Source organism: Thamnophis sirtalis, unplaced genomic scaffold (genome assembly GCF_051295495.1).
Source record: "Thamnophis sirtalis isolate CommonGarterSnake01/CBP01778 unplaced genomic scaffold, rThaSir2_p1.2 scaffold_9, whole genome shotgun sequence".
Lineage (NCBI taxonomy): Eukaryota > Metazoa > Chordata > Lepidosauria > Squamata > Natricidae > Thamnophis > Thamnophis sirtalis.
The window spans coordinates 68,165,556-68,184,677 of record NW_028261389.1 but is presented as its reverse complement, the minus strand read 5'-3'; the positions used below and the strand labels follow the sequence as shown (position 1 = coordinate 68,184,677).

At 39.4% G+C, this 19,122-nt stretch overlaps 1 protein-coding gene across 3 annotated transcripts in view; it reads left to right on the top strand.

Moving 5' to 3' along the window:
* The window catches only part of LOC106550293 (copine-8), a 64,331-nt gene that overhangs the window by 6,973 nt on the left and 38,236 nt on the right, over positions 1-19,122 (top strand). For all 3 annotated transcript variants that reach the window (XM_014068177.2, XM_014068178.2, XM_087722178.1), the window contains exon 2: positions 14,574-14,614. In XM_014068177.2, the coding sequence (XP_013923652.2) occupies positions 14,574-14,614 (41 nt within the window). The remainder of the gene's footprint in view (positions 1-14,573; positions 14,615-19,122) is intronic.

Here is a 19,122-nt window from a genome sequence, read left to right as displayed (position 1 = left end):
CTTATGCTGCTTTGAAAAATAAGCTGACTCTCTCCTCTTTGTGGCAGCCCATCAAATATTGAAACAATGCTATCATGTCTCCCCTACACCTTCTATTCACTAGACATACCTACCATATTTTTCAGAGTATAAGGCGTACCCTTTTTCCTCAAAAAAGAGGCTGAAAATCTGGGTGCGTCTTATACACGGAATACAACATTTTTTGCCTCCTGAAGCCCTGCCTCCTTCACCAAAAAAGCCATGCATAGACTTATGGAGGCTTTCAGAGGGCTCCTGGGGTCTGGGGAAGGCAGAAATGAGTGAAAAATGAGCTGTTTTTTTGCTCAATTCCCCCACCCCCAGGAACACTCCATAAGGCTATGCATGCAATTTCTTTTGACAAAACACGGGCTCATTTTAGCAAAAAACAGGCTGTTTTTTTTGCTCATTTGGGGGGGGCACTCCCCCAGGAGTACTCTGCAACCCCCCTCCCCAAGGCTATTCATGCCTTTTTGGGGGGAAAAAACAGAACCATTTTTGCGAAAAACTTGCTGCTTTGGGGAGGTTTGAAGAGTGCAAAAACTTTTTTTTTCCCTTTTGGAAAGCTCCTTAGAGTGATTGATGAGAATTACATTGATCAAGTGCTATGCCAGCAGAAACAAAATCTTAGGTGCTGCAGATTGTCAGCGATTTCCTTCATGGATAAATACACCTGGAAACATCTACCTACCTACCTAATCTCTCTCCCTACCTATCTACTGTATTTCTCTCTCTCCCTCTATCTACCTACTTACCTACTCTCTCTCTTCCTATCTACTGTATTTCTCTCTCTTTCTCTCTTTCTCTCTATCCCTTTACTTACAAACCTGTTCTGACCCCCTTTTCTGTTCAGTAACGAAAGCTGAGACAAGCATAAAATGGAATGTCCTTTAATTAGCAAGCCCAGACTCTCGGTGTCTGAAAGCCAAATAAACAAACCAATAAGGATTTTGGCAGCAAGTCCGAGAAACCTTGGCAGCAATGCAAACAAACTCTGGCAGCAATCCAGCCTGCCAAGTTCGTTTCTCTTTAGTCCCAAACGTTGACTTCTGCAAGAAGGGCGTGGCACAAGCAGTCTCTTTTATAGTCTGGGAGAGGAGCTTAATGACCATCAGCTGAATGTAATTACCTCCTGTAATTACGTAGTTGTTCTTGCCGCCGAGTAGCCCTTCGACGGCGTGCATCCCGGAACAACTCACAGTTGGTTTCTGGATCACTCTGTCTTGTCTCCTCCCCACTGATTCAAGGCTCAGGCGCCACCTGGTGGCCAACCAGTCTCTCTGCGCCCTGCTTGGAGTCGGAACTCTGTCCAGGGTCCTCCACATCCTCCAGGGCTGACTCATAGGGCCCCTCGCTGTCGGAGTCTAGTGGCAGCTCCAACAGCTCCTGCCAGGCCACAACACTAACCTACTTACTTTCTCTCTCCCTACCTATCTACTGTATTTTTCTCTCTCTCTATTTCTCTCTCTCTATCCCTCTACTACCTACCTACTCTCTCTCTCCCTACCTACCTAGTGTATTTCTCTCTCTCTCTCTCTCTCTCTTCCCCTTTATCTACCAATCTACCTAACTACTCTCTCTCTCTCTCTCTCCCTCCCTATCTACCTACTGTATTTTTCTCTCTTTCTCTCCCTCTCTATCCCTCTATCTACCTTTTTTTATTTACCTCTTCAAAACCTTGGTGTGTCTTATACTCTGGGGCAATGTATACTCCAAAAAATACAGTAATTTCTGCAACCATTCTTCATACGTTTTAACCTCCAACCCCCTAATCATCTTTGTTGCTGTTCTCTGCACTCTTTCCAGAATCTCAACATCTTTTTTATATTGTGGTGACCAAAACTGGATGCAGTATTCCAAGTGTGGCCTTACCAAGGCTTTATAAAGTATTACTAATACTTTATGTGTTCTTGATTCTACCCTTCTGTAGTGTTGCTTTGGCCTCTGTGACTGCTGCTGCATACTACTGGCTCATATTTAAGTGATTGTCCACTAGGACTCCCAAGATCCCTCACATTTATTGCACTTGAGCCAGGTTTCACCTAATCTGTACCCATACAATTGGTTTTTCTTGCCTAAGTGTAAAATCTTACTTTTCTCTAAATTGAATTTCATTTTGTTAGATAGGCCCCAGTCTTCAGGTCTGATGAAATCCATCTTGAGCCTATCTTCTGGAGCGTTGGCTATTCCTGCCAGCTTAGTGTCATCTGCAAATTTGATGAGTTCCCCTTTTATTCCCTCATCTAAATCATTTATGAAGACATAAAAGAGTACTGGGCCTGAAATAGAACCTTGGGGTACTCCATTGGTTACTCCTTCCATGTCGATGTAATTCCGTTAAGGGCTACATGTTGTTAGTCAGTTACAAATCCATCTGGTGATGGTGTTGTCTATCCCATATTTTTCTATCTTACCAAACAGTAGGTTGTGATCTTTGTCAAATGCCTTACTGAAATTCAAATATACGATGTCCAGAGCATTTCACTGGTTCACTAGTTTACTCACTTTGTCAAAGAATGAAATAAGATTTGTTTGGCATAATCTGTTTTTGATGAGGCCATGTTGGTTTTCAGTTATAATTTTGCTTGCTTTAGGTGTTTGCAGATTTGTTGCTTGATTATTTTTTCCAGGAACTTTCTAGATATTGTGTCAGATTGATTGATCTGTAGTTTCCTGGTTCTGGGGTCTCCCCCCACTTTTTTTTTTGAAGATGGGAACCACATTAGCTCTTTTCCAGTCCTCAGATAAGTTCCCTGGTACTCTAAGAACTTTGAAAGATATGGTACAATGGTTCTGAGGTCACACATCTCCCCATTCCTTCAGAACTCTGGAATGTAATCCATCAGTACTTGGTGATTTGAATCCATCTAGAGAGGTCAGGTATTCTCTTATCTTTTTCTTGCTCATTTTAATTTGTATTTCTAGTATGTCTTTTATAGCTTTGTTTTGGGTAAGTTGGGTTGTATTTTCTTTTTGTGTGAAGACAGATGCAAATAATTAAGCAGTTCTGCTTTCTCTCTAATACCGATTACTTCCTTGCCATCTTCTCCCATTAGTGGATTGAGTGTTTCCTTGATCTTTTTCCTTGCTTTTTTATGTGTGGAAGGAAACTTTTAAAAATTATTTTTGACATTTGTTGCAACTCTTACTTCATTCTAAGCCTTAGTTTTCCTGACTTCATCTTTGCAGTTTTGAGCTAGTTGTTGGTATTCTGTCCTAGATATGTGTCCCTCTTTCCATTTACTATTACTATTATTAATTAATAATTACTATTAAATATAGGGATTTTCTCATGTAAAGTGAAATAATTAATTCATGTCTTTGGTTCTTGCTGTGGGTTTGGTCTATATTTGTAGTTAAAACCTCTCCCTCCCTCAGTATATTCCCATTGCAAACTGTTCTCCATGTTATCGACGGAAGAATCCAAGATGGATTATTCTAGCCTGCTAGCTCATTGACTGAATTGAAATTCTGAAGACACGCCTCCCTGGTAATCGTCCCCAGTCTTTCAATTCAGTCTCAGCTCACAGGACTGGCTATCTTGAGCTCCTGTTCCTCAGCTTTTTTCTTGTGTTCCTAAGATTTATGTAGTTTGATAATAATTCTGACCTTATTTTTTCCCATATCATTGATTTGGATTATTTCTGATAGAAAAATGAATATTAGCATAGGGCTTAGGACTTGAATTTCCAGATTGTAACTTAAAGGCAACAACACACCCTATTTTCATTTTTTAAATTTAAAAATAAATATACTTTAAAAAATTCAAATGCACTCCCTATCCTAAACATTTGCGACACTTGTCCCTAGAAGATAATATGCCATTATACTTAAATTTTTGTTAACCTTAGATGTAATAACCTTAATGTTCAAATACATAGAGTAATTTACTATTTTACTATTTACATCAGTGGAGGCCTCCAGATAGGTACAGTGTCATCTTTAAATGAAGGAATTGTATATGGGTTCCAAAATTTATAGGGGATGATATTACAGCAATAGTTTCCTAATCATATAAAATAATTTTTCTGGGCAGTAACTAAAAGGTACAGTATTAACTAGCAAAGGAACATTCAAAATATTCCAAGCTATTTTCAGTCAACCTCATATAGATTTTCATAGGTGGATTCTAATCATCTCCTGATCTGATTTATTTTTCATGGATGCTCTGAACTTTAATAATGAAGCAATAATGAAAAGAATCAGAAGTGATAATATCAAGGATCCATTTTATATTGTCATTCTATATCAAGACTAAGCCTCACTATAGTTGTTCAGCTTGTCCTTTTGAAAATTACCCCAACGCATTCAGTAATCTTGTGAATTCTATGTTTCTTAAACTATTTTAATTAACTCCTTACTCCAGCAACTTGGACAACTTGGCTGCTTGTTGAAGTGGTTTAGGGTGACAATGGATTAATAATAGCATCTTTCCCATCTCAACTCCTCTACATTTTTATTGTATTCGCTATCACTTTTCACATTGTGTAGTCAAATGTGAATAAATGTGATTCATGAATAACATACTTATTTGGCATACAAGTCATGAAGTCACAAACTGGCACTGAGAAATCCCTGGCATAGATTTTATCATGTCTTTATTGTATCAAAACTGATCTTATTTTTCTTTCTTGCAGTTTATATGCATTAGATTGAATATCTATGGCATATTTGTCAGTTTTCCTATTTCACTGAAATTGTAGTTTTACTCAGAATAAATTTGGCAGTTTTCTCTTGAAGCGGAATAGCTGTTGAATATATAGTCAACACAATTTTTAGGTTATCTAAAAATGTGTTATTTAGTGAAGCCAGGTCCCCATTTATAGTATGTATTTGTTAGCCCTTTAATCTAAATCCTTCCTATCTCTTGCAAATTCTAATCTTGTAGTCATTTAGCCTTCCTAATGACCATCATTTCTGCTCAGTGGGTGAATTTTCAGTCCTTTGAATAAATTTTATCTTACTGATTTTCATTCCCAAGTAAACTCTAAAGCATTTGCATGATCTTGGGTTATTGTGTTTATATTACAAAAAAGGATTTCCATATATATGGCAATATTTTATGGGAGGTATTCATACAATATCCTCATGCAAAATCCTTTTCCTGGTGATATTCTTTGTTTCTTAAGCTGCTGTGTAGCAGCCTCAGGGAACAGAGAGAAAAAGCAAAAGCTTGATATGTAAATATGCAGATAGTAGAGGAAGGCTTCTCACAAATGTCATTCTTAGCCATGGAACATTTCTGAATGGCATATTTAAGTGCAACTGGGTTTTTCTGTTCTGCCTATTCCACAGTTTTCTTAAGTAGGTAAGAAAATTATTTTCTTAAATAGTTCTTAACTATTGCTTGAATTGTTAAGCACATTATCTGTCTCTGTTTTTGGTGGAGTATCCTGAGTAAATAGTAAAGGAGGTTAAAAATGAAACCCTACATAATGGCACTTTTTCTGAAGCTGCATGTTAATTTGCTATTAGTATATGCAGCACATAAGAAATTTTGTGAAACCTGGCCTGGCCTATTGGCTAAGTAAGACACTAAAGACCTATCTGTTTCCATGAGCAGTGAGTGAATATAGTATGCTGGCTGGTGTCCTCAGTTACCAATCTGATATTTGCTTTTGATTAGTATTGTTTTTATAATTGATTTTAAATTTGTAATTTTTAAATTTACATATTTTTGAATTTGTGAGCTGCCTAGAGCGGTTTGCAAGTTGGGTAACTATAGAGGCTGAATAAATAACCAAGCATCTTTATTGCTTAAAATGTTTGCACATGAGATAGTCCTGAGAGGATCGTACCAAAAAATTACAATATAATTACTTAGAATAAAATTGTATTGTATTGTGTTCAAAGGCTTATGGTTCAAAATGTAAATTGAAAAAAGCATTAGACAGGTTTACTCCCAGCAGTCTCTCCTTTTCATTAATATAAGTATTATACTTAATTTATTTACTTGCTCTAGGAGATAAATGACATAAAAACACCTAAAGCAATGCTAGTATAATTATAATATATAGTAATTATGGATAAGTATGGATATAAATCAGTATTTACTTTTTTTTTTAAAGGTTTAATTGGCTGCCCTGGGCAGCTCACAAAAACAATAATAAAAAACAAAGAAAAGTAATAAAACCAATGTCCAAATAAAATAAATAAAATCCCAGCTTCTAAACAACATTCAGTACATCAACATTTACAATCACTCAGCTCCAGCTTCACCCCATCCAATTCTTAGGGGAAGAACCAGAAAAGTAACTAAAAAAGTTACGGCCTGCTGAAACTCAGGTTTGACTATATACTGTGACAGTAAGAGTGACAAGCATACATATTTGTTATGTTCTTTTCATGACTGCAAAATACCATCCAGTAATACCATGTTTCCCTGAAAATAGGACCTGTCCTGAAACTAAAGCCTTGCCACATTTTTTGCGTGGGCAAAAATATATGCCCACCCCCCGAAAATAAGCCCCCTGGACAATCCCCCCCTCCGGCCAGGCAGAGCACCGCTTGCCGACCTAGTGGTATCCCAAAGGCGCCAAGCCATGGGAACGAGGTTGGGGGCAAAGGCGCTCGCTTTGCTTGGTGCTTTCGGGGTACCTCTTAAGTCGGTCAGTGGTGCTGTGCTCAGCTGATGAGTGGGGAGGTTGCCGGGCAGCTGCTCTCTTGTGAGCGGGCTCCTGAAGAGCCGGGCACAACCTCAGGGTTGAATGGCTGTGTTGTGCTGTCGCAGCAGCAACACAGCAGCCATAAGGTGACCACACTTGCAAGCAGCCGCCCAACAACCCCCCTTTCCAGCCGGGTACAGCACCACTGACCGATATAGCAGTACCCGGAGGGCACCAAGCAATGCGTGCGCCTGTTCACTGCCCTCTGCCTCCCGCGACTCGGCGCCTTCGGAATGCCCCTAGGTGAGTGAATGGGCTCTGCATGGCTGGAGATGGGGATTGCGCAAGCGGCTTTTCCGTTCCCCACATGTGCGACTCGCAGGCTCACGATGCCCTTGGCTAACTCTACAGTACCTGCAGAGCCAGGGCATCTCTGTTGCTAGCGCCGCTTGCCACTTGTTTTTTTTTTTTTCCTGGCTTTCAAAGCATGGAGGACGGATGCCGCTCTGGAAGTACGCTCTATGGTAGCGTACAACCATAGAGCGTACTCCCAGAGCAGTAGCCTACCTCCGTGCTTTGGAAGCCGCAACGGAGGACGAATGCCGCTCTGGGAGTACGCTCTATGGTTGTATGCCCTGCAGCCCACAACCATGGAGTGTACTCCCAGAGCAGCATCCATCCTCCGTGCTTTGAAAGCCAAAAAAAAAAAAAAAAAAAGCAAGCGGTGGGCAGCACCAACAGCAGAGATGTCCTGGCTCTGCAGGTACTGTAGAGTTAGCCAAGGGCATCGTGAGCCTGCAAGTCGCGCAAGAGGGGAGTGGAAAAGCCGCTCACGCACACACACCCCTCTCCAGCCATGCAGAGCCCATTCACTCACCTAGGGGCAGTCTGAAGGTGCCAAGCGGCGGGAGGTGGAGGGCGGTGAACAGGCGCTCGCGTTGCTTGATGCCTTCCAGATACTGCTAGATCAATCATCAGCGCTGTTCCTGGCTGGGAAGGGGGGTTGCCACGTGACTGCTTGTGAGTGCGGTCACCTCATGGCTGCTGTGTTGCTGCTGCGACAGCACAACACAGCCATTCGACCCTGAGGCTGTGCCCGGCTCTTCAGGAGCCCACTCATAAGGGAGCAGCTGCCCGGAACCGAAAAACAATAAGCCCTCCCCTTTAATAAGCCTAAGGCCATATTTCGTGGGTCAAAAAAATATAAGAACCAGTCATATTTTTGGGGAAACACGGTAATAACCCTATTAATGAATGACAAAGTGAATCATTGGCTAGCAACTGTGACCTTTTTTACTAGATATTTTATAGAGGAAAATCATTCATAATTTTATCTAAGTTAGATGGTGGTTAGTCAAAGTTCAATTAAGGGACACATCTTCCAATGAAAGATTTATTTGAGGTGGTAGATTCTGATGAAGTGGGCAGTATTTTATATGAACTGGATTCTTGTCTCTTTTAACCTAATCAAATTGCCAAGAAGGGGATAGAGATTTGATGGGGAAGTGGTGAATTCTTTGAGAAAGGGAAGGAAATGGTTGTATGCCTTGTCCACAAGAGGGAAATTTGAATCTTGAAATCGCCAACGACGGACATTTTCTGCCCCATCAAGCAGCTATATCAACTGGGAGATAAACTCTGCACCAATTGGTAGATCAAACAAGATCCTGACATGTCTAGTTGACAATTTTGTCAACCAAAAGGTAGAGAAGGAAATAGAGGATGAGCTATCCTGGACTTCATACTTACTAATAGGGATGTAATGATTGAAAGGGTAGAAGAATTTTGGGGGAAGAGTCACTATGTCATATTAGAATTCAACATAATGTAGGCACAGATAATCTAACAAAGTCAATCCATTGTTTTAGATTTAAAGAAAGCTGGCTTCAACAAACTATGAGATTAGGATGGAAATCTTAAAGGGAAAAACAATTCAGGATGTTTGGGAGACACTGAAAAATGAGATTACAAAAAAAAACCAATCAAACACAATACCATAGAGGAAAAAAAGAGACACAAGATGAAACCAGCCTGGTTGCACAAAAAACTATCTAAGAAACTGAGGGACAAAAAGAGCAAGTATAAAAAATAAAATGTGGGGTACATAACTAAAACAGAATACCAACAAATAGTTCAAATCTACAAAGATGATGTCAAGAAAGCTAAGGCTCACCTAGTCTTGCAACAAATGCCAAAAATAACAAAAAAAGTTTCTTTAAGTATGTAAAGAATAAGAAGAAACTCAAAGAAATGATCAGTTCACTAATGTGAGAAAATCGTAAGATGGTAGCAGGCAGCAGGGAGAAAGTGGAACTACTTAATTTCTTCTTTGCATTTGTTACAAAAGAGGGAAAAAGTCCAATCTATCAAAAGTAGCAAAGATAGAACAGGAATGCAGTTCAAAAGAGGCAAAAAAATTAGTAAGATAACATCTATCCACTCTAGACAAATTCAGATCTCCAGGACCAGATGGTTAACATCTCAGGGTTCTGAAGGAGATGGCAGATGTGATCTCTGAATCACTGAACAAAATCTTTCCTGGAGCATGCGGGAACTGACAGAGGATTGGAAACGAGCTGATGTGATTCTCCAATTTTAAAAAAGGAGAACATGTGGAACCAGGAAACCACAGATCAATCAGCTTGACATTAATACCTGGGAAAATCCAAGAAAAGATAATCAGGCACAGGATTTGAATAAGGCAATTACTGGAAGTCAGCAATCGGTTTGTTAAAAACAGATCATGCTAAACAAATCTTATTACCTTCTTCGATAAATGACTAAATTACTGAATCAAGGAAATGCTGTGAATATAGAATACATGGACTCTTCAGTAAGGCATTTATCAAAGTAGATCACAGCCTATATCAGCACCACTACCAGATGAATTCACAGTGTGAATAGAACTACCGTATTTTTTGGACTATAAGAGGCACCAAGACCAGTCTATAAGACGCACCAAGATTTCGATGTTTTTTTCTTCCCCGGCCCCTATGAGCACTCTACAGGTTTGAGCAGAGTTGAGATAAGGCAAAAACTCCCCCATTTTTCACCAAAACAGGGGCATTTTTCCTTTCTCCCAATCCTGCTGAAGTCTGCAGAGTGCTTCTGGGGGGTGGGGAGGAGGCAAAAACACTCCCATTTTGCTGACAAACTGCCGGTTTTTCACAAAAATGGATGCGGGATGGTGCTTCAGGAGGCCAAAGGGGCTGTATTTGGTGTATAAGACGCAACAACATTTCCACGCTCTTTTAGAGGGGAAAAAGATGCATCTTATACTCCGAAAAATACGGTACATCTACAAGGAGGGAAGCATGCAATGGATACCCCAAGGTTCTGTCTTGGCCAAATGCTCATATGCACACTATATAAACATATGCAGTCCTTTAAATTGAAACACAACTGTATTAATTTATGATACTTGTGATACATTTAAGAGTTTTAAGACATTGCTGACTAGACAGTCAAGGTTATGTTTTCTTCCACTGCCTGGAGCCATTATGCCTTGCTTCACTACACTGAATTTAAGCTGGAGGCTATGGCCAGAATTGAAGACCTTCTCTTCAGAAAGGACAGATTAATAAGACTGGTAACACCTAATATGGGGTTCTGAACTTCCTGCTAGCTATTTCATTTCACAACTTCGTTTCATTTAACTGCAATCTGTACTCCCACTAATCTTGATAAAAGTCCACCAATCTTAAAGACTACACTGTTCTATAGCTGTGAGGATTGCCAGACATCAAGTTCATCTACATGGCTAGCATAATACAGTTGTAGACCCTAGCCTCAAGACTGTTGGCAGCCTAATTGACTTTAATATCCTCCCCATGTTGTCTACTTGCCTATTTTTAAGGACGTTGCTTTCCATGCCACAATGAAAGTATAATCTGCTGATTCAGAAGAATCAGCATTCTTCTGCAGGAAAACCATATATAGTTCTGGAGTTAACATCAAATCATTCTGCTATTTCTAATATGCCTCCAGATTTACGTCAGAAATCATTTTCTGTAAAAAGGATTATGAAGAGCATCATTTTGGAGGATTGTGCTCTTGCCTTTTTTTCTAGATACTTTATCTTTCGAGAGCATCCCCCTCCCCTCCCCCAAGAGAGGATGGCATCCTCTCTTCTAGGATTCCAGAAAACCTTGAGATCATTTTATTGATTGAACATCCGGGGGACATAACCAAGTCTTCACTGCCTTGCAAAAGGCCAACAATCATCCTGTTATCTGGAGGGAAGAATATTCCAGGGGTCAGAGGTAACAGTATAGAAGGCAAGTCTCCTGGTTCCCACCCTCTGACATTCCTTGGCTGATGGGCGTACAATGTGGCCAACCTGCCTGCCTGAGTTGAATGTATAGAAATGACTGGCAGAAAGTGGTCTTTTAAGATAACCTTGCCCCAAGCCCTGAAGGACTTTAAAAGTGATCATCAGCTACATGAATTGCACTCAGAAACACTCTGGCATCTAGTGCAACTCATGAGGCAGTGCTGTTACACATGTCAGATTTCTGACACCCTTTTGGATCTATGCAGCTGCATTCTGTACCAGTTGAACATTCTGAATATTCTACAGGGAGGCCCCATATAGAGAACATTGCAGTAGTTCAGACAAGAGGTCACAAGGGTCCAATCCAGGATTGAGCAAAGCTTCCCAATCCAGGAATGGATGTAACTGGCACACCACCCTAAAGAGTGCAAAGGCCCTCCTGGCCACAGTTGCCACCTGCTCTTCTAGAAAAGCCATGAGTCCAAGAGCTCCACTAGAGTGAATATGAGCGACTTAATCTGCATGTTCCTAGCACTGAACCTGCATGTGGAAAACAATCTTACTCCCACCGAGGAGAGACTGGGTTACCAAAATAAGGCTGCTAGGCGAATCTTTGTGGATTTATTAATGGCACAGAAATAATCCCCTTTTCGGGGGCGGGGAAGTGAGCTAACGTCGCGATGACACGACGTTCAATCTTGGAGCTCCAAGATCGCAGTTAATATTTCTGCCACTGTACGGTCTTTTGGACCTAAACCATCTTGCAGAGTTGGTGATAGAAAAGAGTACGTCCTGCTGATCTCAGGGACGCTGCAAAGTCCCTGATTGATCCAGGAGAAGCTCTTATTCCGACGACAGAAACACAGCCTTTGAAGCTGCTGAAGTTGTGAAAGCTCCAGAATGGAAAGAAAGCGGAAAGAGAAAGTGTGTCGAATTGGTGAGGAAATTTTATTATTAGAAAAGAGACTATCCCCCCTAAAAAAAGCTAAATTAAAATTGAAGACAGAAGAGAGAAAGCGGCGAAATTAAGCCACATTCAACTAAGTGTGTTATCTTTTTTTATCTTTTTCTTTTCACGGATGGATTTTTTGCAATGTTCCCTATTTTTTAAAACTGAATGGATTAGTTTTTCTTCTATTTTTTATTCTTCTTATATCTATGGATTAAAATTCTCTTTTTCTTTTTTATAAAGATTGATTGGATTGTTTTTCTTTGTCCATTTAAGCATTTTTTAAAATAAGTTTGGCATATAAAGAAGATATAAAGAGGAATATAAAGAGGGCTGTAACAATAGAGGGAAAAGAAGTAACACTGCCACTTAGAGGCTGGAGGCTTGGAAATATTGTTTTTCTTTTTTTCTCTTTGATCATTTGACACTTCAAGGCTTTTCAGCTTGCTTACTGAGAGTGATAACAGGAAGAACATGGGTTGTTTACACAGGTGTTCTTCAGTAGTTTTATCAGCTGCTGGTTTAGGGGGAAGACGAAGCCTTGACTTGAAAGATTATAATGAACTTGCTTGAAATATAACAAAAAGTCTTGAATGCTATAGTGGCAGTGTTTATAAGTTGGAAGAATGGCGCAACAGGAAAAATAAATTTTAACATTGCAAATGATATGTTTGAAATTCAAAAATTATTAGTAGTAACAGAGAAAATTGAAAAGAGATTGGAGAATAGAACACAAAACAGAAAAACTCGAGGGTAAAATTGAGGATGTTTATCAAATGAAGAAAGTGGAAGACAGAGTTCTAAAAATTGAAGAAAAAATGACCAAAGAGATAAGAAAATTGTGGATACTGACAACAAACTGAGCGTGGTTGGAAATGGTAAGAGCGGAATATGGAAAGGGGAGATAGAAGAACTGGAATTCTACCCCAGATTTCAAAGTATAGAAGAAGAAAAGAGAGAAAAATTGATGGAGGAAAGGAGAGAAATCTTGACAGAAGCATCAGTGATACCCAAAGGCAAGCTGATGGAAGGAGCAGATGGAGGGTCCCGAGTTTTCATAAGATACGAAATGAACAACAATTTACGAAGAGAAGTTCATACAAGACTTACCAAGAAAGTAATCAAAATATTAATGCTACAAATGGCAAGAGACATAGACTGCACTATTACTGGAAATCTACAGGCTGATGCAATGCAAACGTATAATTAAGAATTAAGTTAAACAGTTAAATTTAGAGTATTACGTATAAAATGAAGTGCTAATAGTTATAGTCAAATAAATGATTAATAATGATAGTAATGCATATATATATATATATATATATATATATATATATATATATATATGTATGTATGTATGTATGTATGTATGTATGTATGTATGTATATATATATATATATATATATATATATATATATGCACATATATATATATGTGTGTGTGTGTGTGTGTGTGTGTGTGTGTTTTGTGACTCAGCAGAAGTTTGCTGTGAGTTGAGTCGGGATGCAGGAAGAACAATGCAGTTGCGGCTCGTTAGTGTCGTCTTCTGGAGATAAAAGGACTGATGGTGCCACACCCTGGTTGCAGACGTCAACATTCATCGTTCATTCGTGGTTCGTCGTTCGTTTATGGAGAATTCAGTTCCGTTCCTGTTTGAGTTTGTGAGACACTTGGAGAAGTGATTTTGCTTCTTGAAAACTTGGTGCTGTAAGAGTTTTGTTTCTGCATTCTGCCACGTAACCTTTGTTTGCAAGAGACTTTATCTATGTTTATTTTGGGCTCGCAGCCAGCCTGAGCCGAGACTGATAAAGGCTTTCTTTTGGCAAGCTTTGTGTGACTTTAGTTTTGGAACAGGCTAAGTGGGGGACAGAACATGTATGTATGTATGTATGTTGTGGCCCAGCAGGAGCTGCTGGAGATGCAAACAGACTCCGACAGCGAGGGGCCTTATGAGTTGGCTCTGGAAGAAGAGTGGAGGACCCTGGACAGGGTTCCGACTCCGAGCAGCGCGCAGAGAGACTGGTTGGCCACCAGGTGGCGCCTGAGCCTTGAATCAGTGGGGAGGAGACAAGAAAGAGTGATCCAGAAACCAACTGTGAGTTGGCGACCAGGAGGCCCCTGAGACATGGAGAAGTGGTGAGAGCCGAAGGGAGTGTGCTCATGACGTCAGGCCTCAGGCCACTTTCCTATCATTGCTATATGCTTCAAGCATATACGTTCTCCTCAACAAGACCCCGTATCATTATCCAACTGCTGGACCATATGGTAGCTGCAATTTAAGTGTATTTTGCCTTTATTTTAACCTTGACAGGCATGATACTTCCACTCTGCTTTTCTGGGTATGGATGTAAAACAGCTCTTTTTCTTTGTAACAGTAACAGAGTTGGAAGGTATCTTGGAGGTCATCTAGTCCAAGCATTTCCAACCCCTGGGCTGTGGTCTGTTCAGAACCAGACCATGCAAGTGGTGAGTGAGCGCACTCACGCAAGTGGCGCACACACACCTGCCTCTGACATGGAACTATCCCTTCTTCCTCCCTGCCAGTCCACCGAACCAGAAAGGTTGGGAACCGCTGATGTAGTCCAACCCCTTCCCCCCCGGCTCTCAGGAGACCTATACTGTTTCTGATAAAGTGTTATCCAGTCTCTTCTTAAAAGCCTCCAGTCTTAAGCAGTTTGAGTAAAATGTTTTTTAAAAAAATAATATTCAATTTTGTTTTATTAATAGGAACCTTTTGGATAGAGATACATTTTCAAAATCTGATCCAAGTAAGTATTATTTTGGTATTTCACTTTTGGAATAAAGCAATGAAGAAATGAAATTGTAAATTTACTGTTGTTTCCTTATCACATCTGGCTATATTGCTAAGATTATTTTAACTACTAGTTTAGCTATTCTTTGTTTAGTTTGAGTTATTCCAGGAACTAGCTGAAAATCCTTTCTTATGTATACTGTAGTACTCCGGAATAGTGAAAATGAGATACACTACTTTTTTTGCAAGTTTCTCCTTACCCTAATATTATATATTTTAAAAAATCTACAAAACTTTCTATACAACAAATATTCTTGTCCTTATTTTTAAATTTACAAGAAGAATCGGCAGAGAACAAAGTAATGTAACCCCAATTCAAATTTTATTTTATTTACATGACACAAGTAAAATATCAAGATTTTAAAAAATTAAACTCTGCATAAAATATGAGTTTCCTCAGCAGCTAATTCAAATTATACTTCCAAATAAGAAGCTAAAGGCTCTTTGTATTATAATAATAATATAATAACAATAATAATAATAATAATAATAATAATAATAATAATAATCGCGCAGACTGATTATAAATTGCGGCACAATTCAGTAGCACAAATGATCCATTGGAATTTGTGCAAAAATTATAATATTAAAACAGCAACAAACTGGTGGGAACATCAGCCTGAAAAAGTCACCGAAAATCAGATGGTCAAGATCTTGTGGGATTTTCGCATACAAACAGACAAAATACTATCGCATAATACACCAGACATCACATTGGTTGAGAAAAATAAGGTCACAATCATAGACATCGCAATACCAGGTGATAGCAGGATCGCTGAGAAGGAACATGAAAAAATCGCAAAATACCAAGACTTAAAAATTGAAATTCAACGACTATGGCACAAACCAGCAGTGGTAATTCCAGTGGTAATTGGCACACTGGGTGCTATTCCAAAAGCACTGGAATTACATTTAAAACAGTTAAAAATTGACAAAATCACCATCAGTCAAATGCAAAAAGCCGCACTGCTTGGATCTGCACGCATATTACAAAAATACGTTACGACGTCCTAGGCCCCTGGGTGGGGCCCGACTAGTAACCAATGCCAAATCCGGCGAAACAACTGGCCGCTGTGATACAATTGTATAATAATAATAGTAATAATAGTAATAGTTACCACCACCTTGTCGTGATGGAGGGGCTTGCGTGCTCTAATGATCCTAAGGGCTATGCTGAACAGGTGCAACTATATCAGGCAGGTCTCAGGTGAAGGGCCAGACAAAATTTGCTCCACAACCCATTCAAATATGGTGAATACAAAAAAAGAATGAAATTTATGCCGGCTGAACCGTCGCCCGGATTAACAAGGGTTCCGTTGGATGCTATGGTTCCTGGGCATTCTGTGCAAAATGAGCTACAGGGCTCAACTCCCTCTGCTAGGCAACCAGGGCATGGAGCTGACAAGCTACTGGAAGAAAAAGCGAAAAAGCGAAAAATCTGGACTAGGGAAAAAAACATCTCTATTATCAAAGCTTACTATCAGTCTGAGCCAGCAAAATGTGGATTTCAAAAACGAAGGCATCAGATTTGGAAGATGAACCACACGGATTGTGATATCAGTGAACAAAGGCTAATGGACCAACGATGTGTAATTCTAAGCCACAAATTTTTCACTACAGCAGAATTAATAGGAATTGAATAGAAAGCAACTAATGGTCTGAATATACCAACAAAGAAGAGTAACAACAAGAATGATCTGCAAACTCAAAAGCAAACTGAGGAAGAAAGGGAGGAAGAGGATGCTGAAATGGATGAAGATAAAGAACAAAGAAACACTAAAGAACAAACACCAACAGATATTGCTCAATTAGCTGAGAAAATAAAGGATCAAATGAAAGAACACGTTTGCCAAAGCTGAACCAAGTGGACCGGAAAGAATTGAGAAAGGTACTAGAAAAGCTCAATGAGGCTATGCAAACCTTTCAAATCACTGCATTAGCTGAAACAAACCAGCTGATGTATGCAGCAGCCTTCATACCCATCAAAGAATTGGGTTTGAATATACAAAAGAACCAAAGAGGCAAGAAGAGGAAGCCTAAATGGAAAATTCGGTTGGAATTGAAGATCAAAAAATTTCATGTAGACTTGAGCAACTTGAAGAACCTAAGGCAAGGTCAGCTAAAGAACAAACAGGTCAAGAGCAGCCTGGAAGTAAGATATGATTTGGAGAATAAGGAGATTGTGGTAGTAATTGAAGAGCTGAAGCAGAGGATTATTGCTGTTGCTGAAAAGATTAAAAGGTATGAAAACCGAGTACGGTAACTCAGTTCAAGGAAAACTCACAGTTCAGAGCAAATCAGCACCAGTTTTATAAAAGCTTAGAAAGTGGAGATGGAGTAACAACAAATGAAAAGCCTGATAAAGAGAAAGCTCTGGAATTCTGGAAGAATTGTGGGAAAACAACAAGAAGCACAACAGAAATGCAAAATGGATCAAACATTAAAGGGCATAAAATGGAAGATGTGGAAATAACAAAAGAAATGGTGCAAAGATAGTCAAGAAAAGTGAAAAACTGGAGTGCACCTGGACTAGATGAGTTACATGGCTTCTGGTTAAAGGCACTTATAGGTGTGCACAAAAGATTGGCAGCCCAAATGAACCAGAACTTAAAAACACCTGAAAATGATGAATGGATGACAACTGGAAGGACATTTTTGATACAAAAAGATAAAGAAAAAGGAAAGGACCCTGGAAACTATAGGCCAATCACCTGTTTGCCAACAACATATAAGCTCCTTACTGGTATCATTGCAAACCAAATCTATGAATCCTTGGAAAGAAATAACTTGCTTCCTGTAGAGCAGAAAAGATGCTGCAAAAATTCAAGAGGAACAAAGGACCAACTGATGATGGACAAGCTAATCCTAAAGAATTCAAAGAAAAGACAAACCAACCTGTTCATGGCTTGGATAGACTATAAGAAAGCGTTTGATTCAGTTCCCCATAGCTAGATCAAGAAATGCCTGAAAATCTTTGACATCAGCAGCAACATAGAAAAATTCATGGAAACTTCAATGAACCTCTGGAAAACAAAACTTCTAGCTAATGAAGAAGAACTGTGGTTGAAATTAAATGAGGATTCCCTTTCACCCCTACTTTTTATACTCTCAATGCTACCACTGACAATCATTTTGAAGAAGATGAACTGTGGATATGAACTTGCAAAGAAAGGACTGAAAATTTCGCACTTGGTGTACATGGATGATTTGAAGCTGTTTGGTAAAACAAAAGCTGAACTTAATTTATTAATTGAAAGCACAAAAGAATTATCCAAGACATTGGTATGCAGTTTGGAATTGACAAATGTGTAACAATGGCAACCAAAGCAGGGAAGGTCATAGAAGATGATGGAATAGAACTTGAGAATGAAGAAATGATAAAGGCAGTAAAACCAGAAGAAGGCTACAAGTACTTGGGGATTTTAGAGCCCTCTGACTTAATGTATAATAAAGTAAGGAATTAAGTCAAGCCAAATACATTCGATGAATTTGCAAGATATTAAAGTCCAAATTGAATGGAGGAAACATCATAAAAGCCATAAATACCTGGGCTATACCTGTGATTTGATACTCTGCAGGAATAATTGACTGGACCCAGATGGAGTTGGACAATTTGGACAGAAAAACAAGGAAGCTTATGACAATGAATCATGCTTTGCACCCTAAAAGTGATGTTGACCGATTATATCTACCAAGAGCAGAGGGTGGTCGAGGACTCCTACAAGTAAAACAGACTGTGGAAGAAGAAAAACACAGCTTGAATGATTACATCCAGAAAAATGAAGAACCAATGATTAAGGAAGTAAATAAAGGAGGCCTTTTAAAGACAACTAAGTCAAAAGCTGAATATAAGAAAGAAGTAATTGAGAAGTGAGATGAAAATTGGAAAAAACAAAGCTATGCATAGCCAATACTTGAAAAGTATTGAAGGCAAAGCTGACCAAAAGCTAACTTGGAACTGGTTAAGATCAGGAGCACTGAAAAAAGAAACAGAAGGTTTTATTTTGGCAGCTCAAGAACAAGCCTTAGCCACAAACTACATGAAGGCAAAAATTAAACATGTTACCACCAACAGCAAATGTCGCCTCTGTAATAAGAAAGATGAGACAGTCGACCACTTGATCAGTGGGTGCAGCAAAATTTCACAAACTGACTACCTACAACACCATGACCGCGTTGCTAAGATCATTCACTGGAAATTGTGTCAAAAGTTTGGATTTGAGTACAGCAAAAACCACTGGGACCATCAGGTTGAGAAGGTTTTAGAGAATGAGAAAGTCAAGATCTTGTGGGACTTCAGAATCCAGATTGACAGGCACTTGGCCCGCAACACACCTGACATAACAATAGTTGAAAAGAAAAAAGTATGGTTCATTGACATTGCAATACCTGGAGATGCACAAATTGAAGATAAACAGCAAGAAAAAAATCACAAAGTACCGGGACTTGCAAATTGAAGTTGAG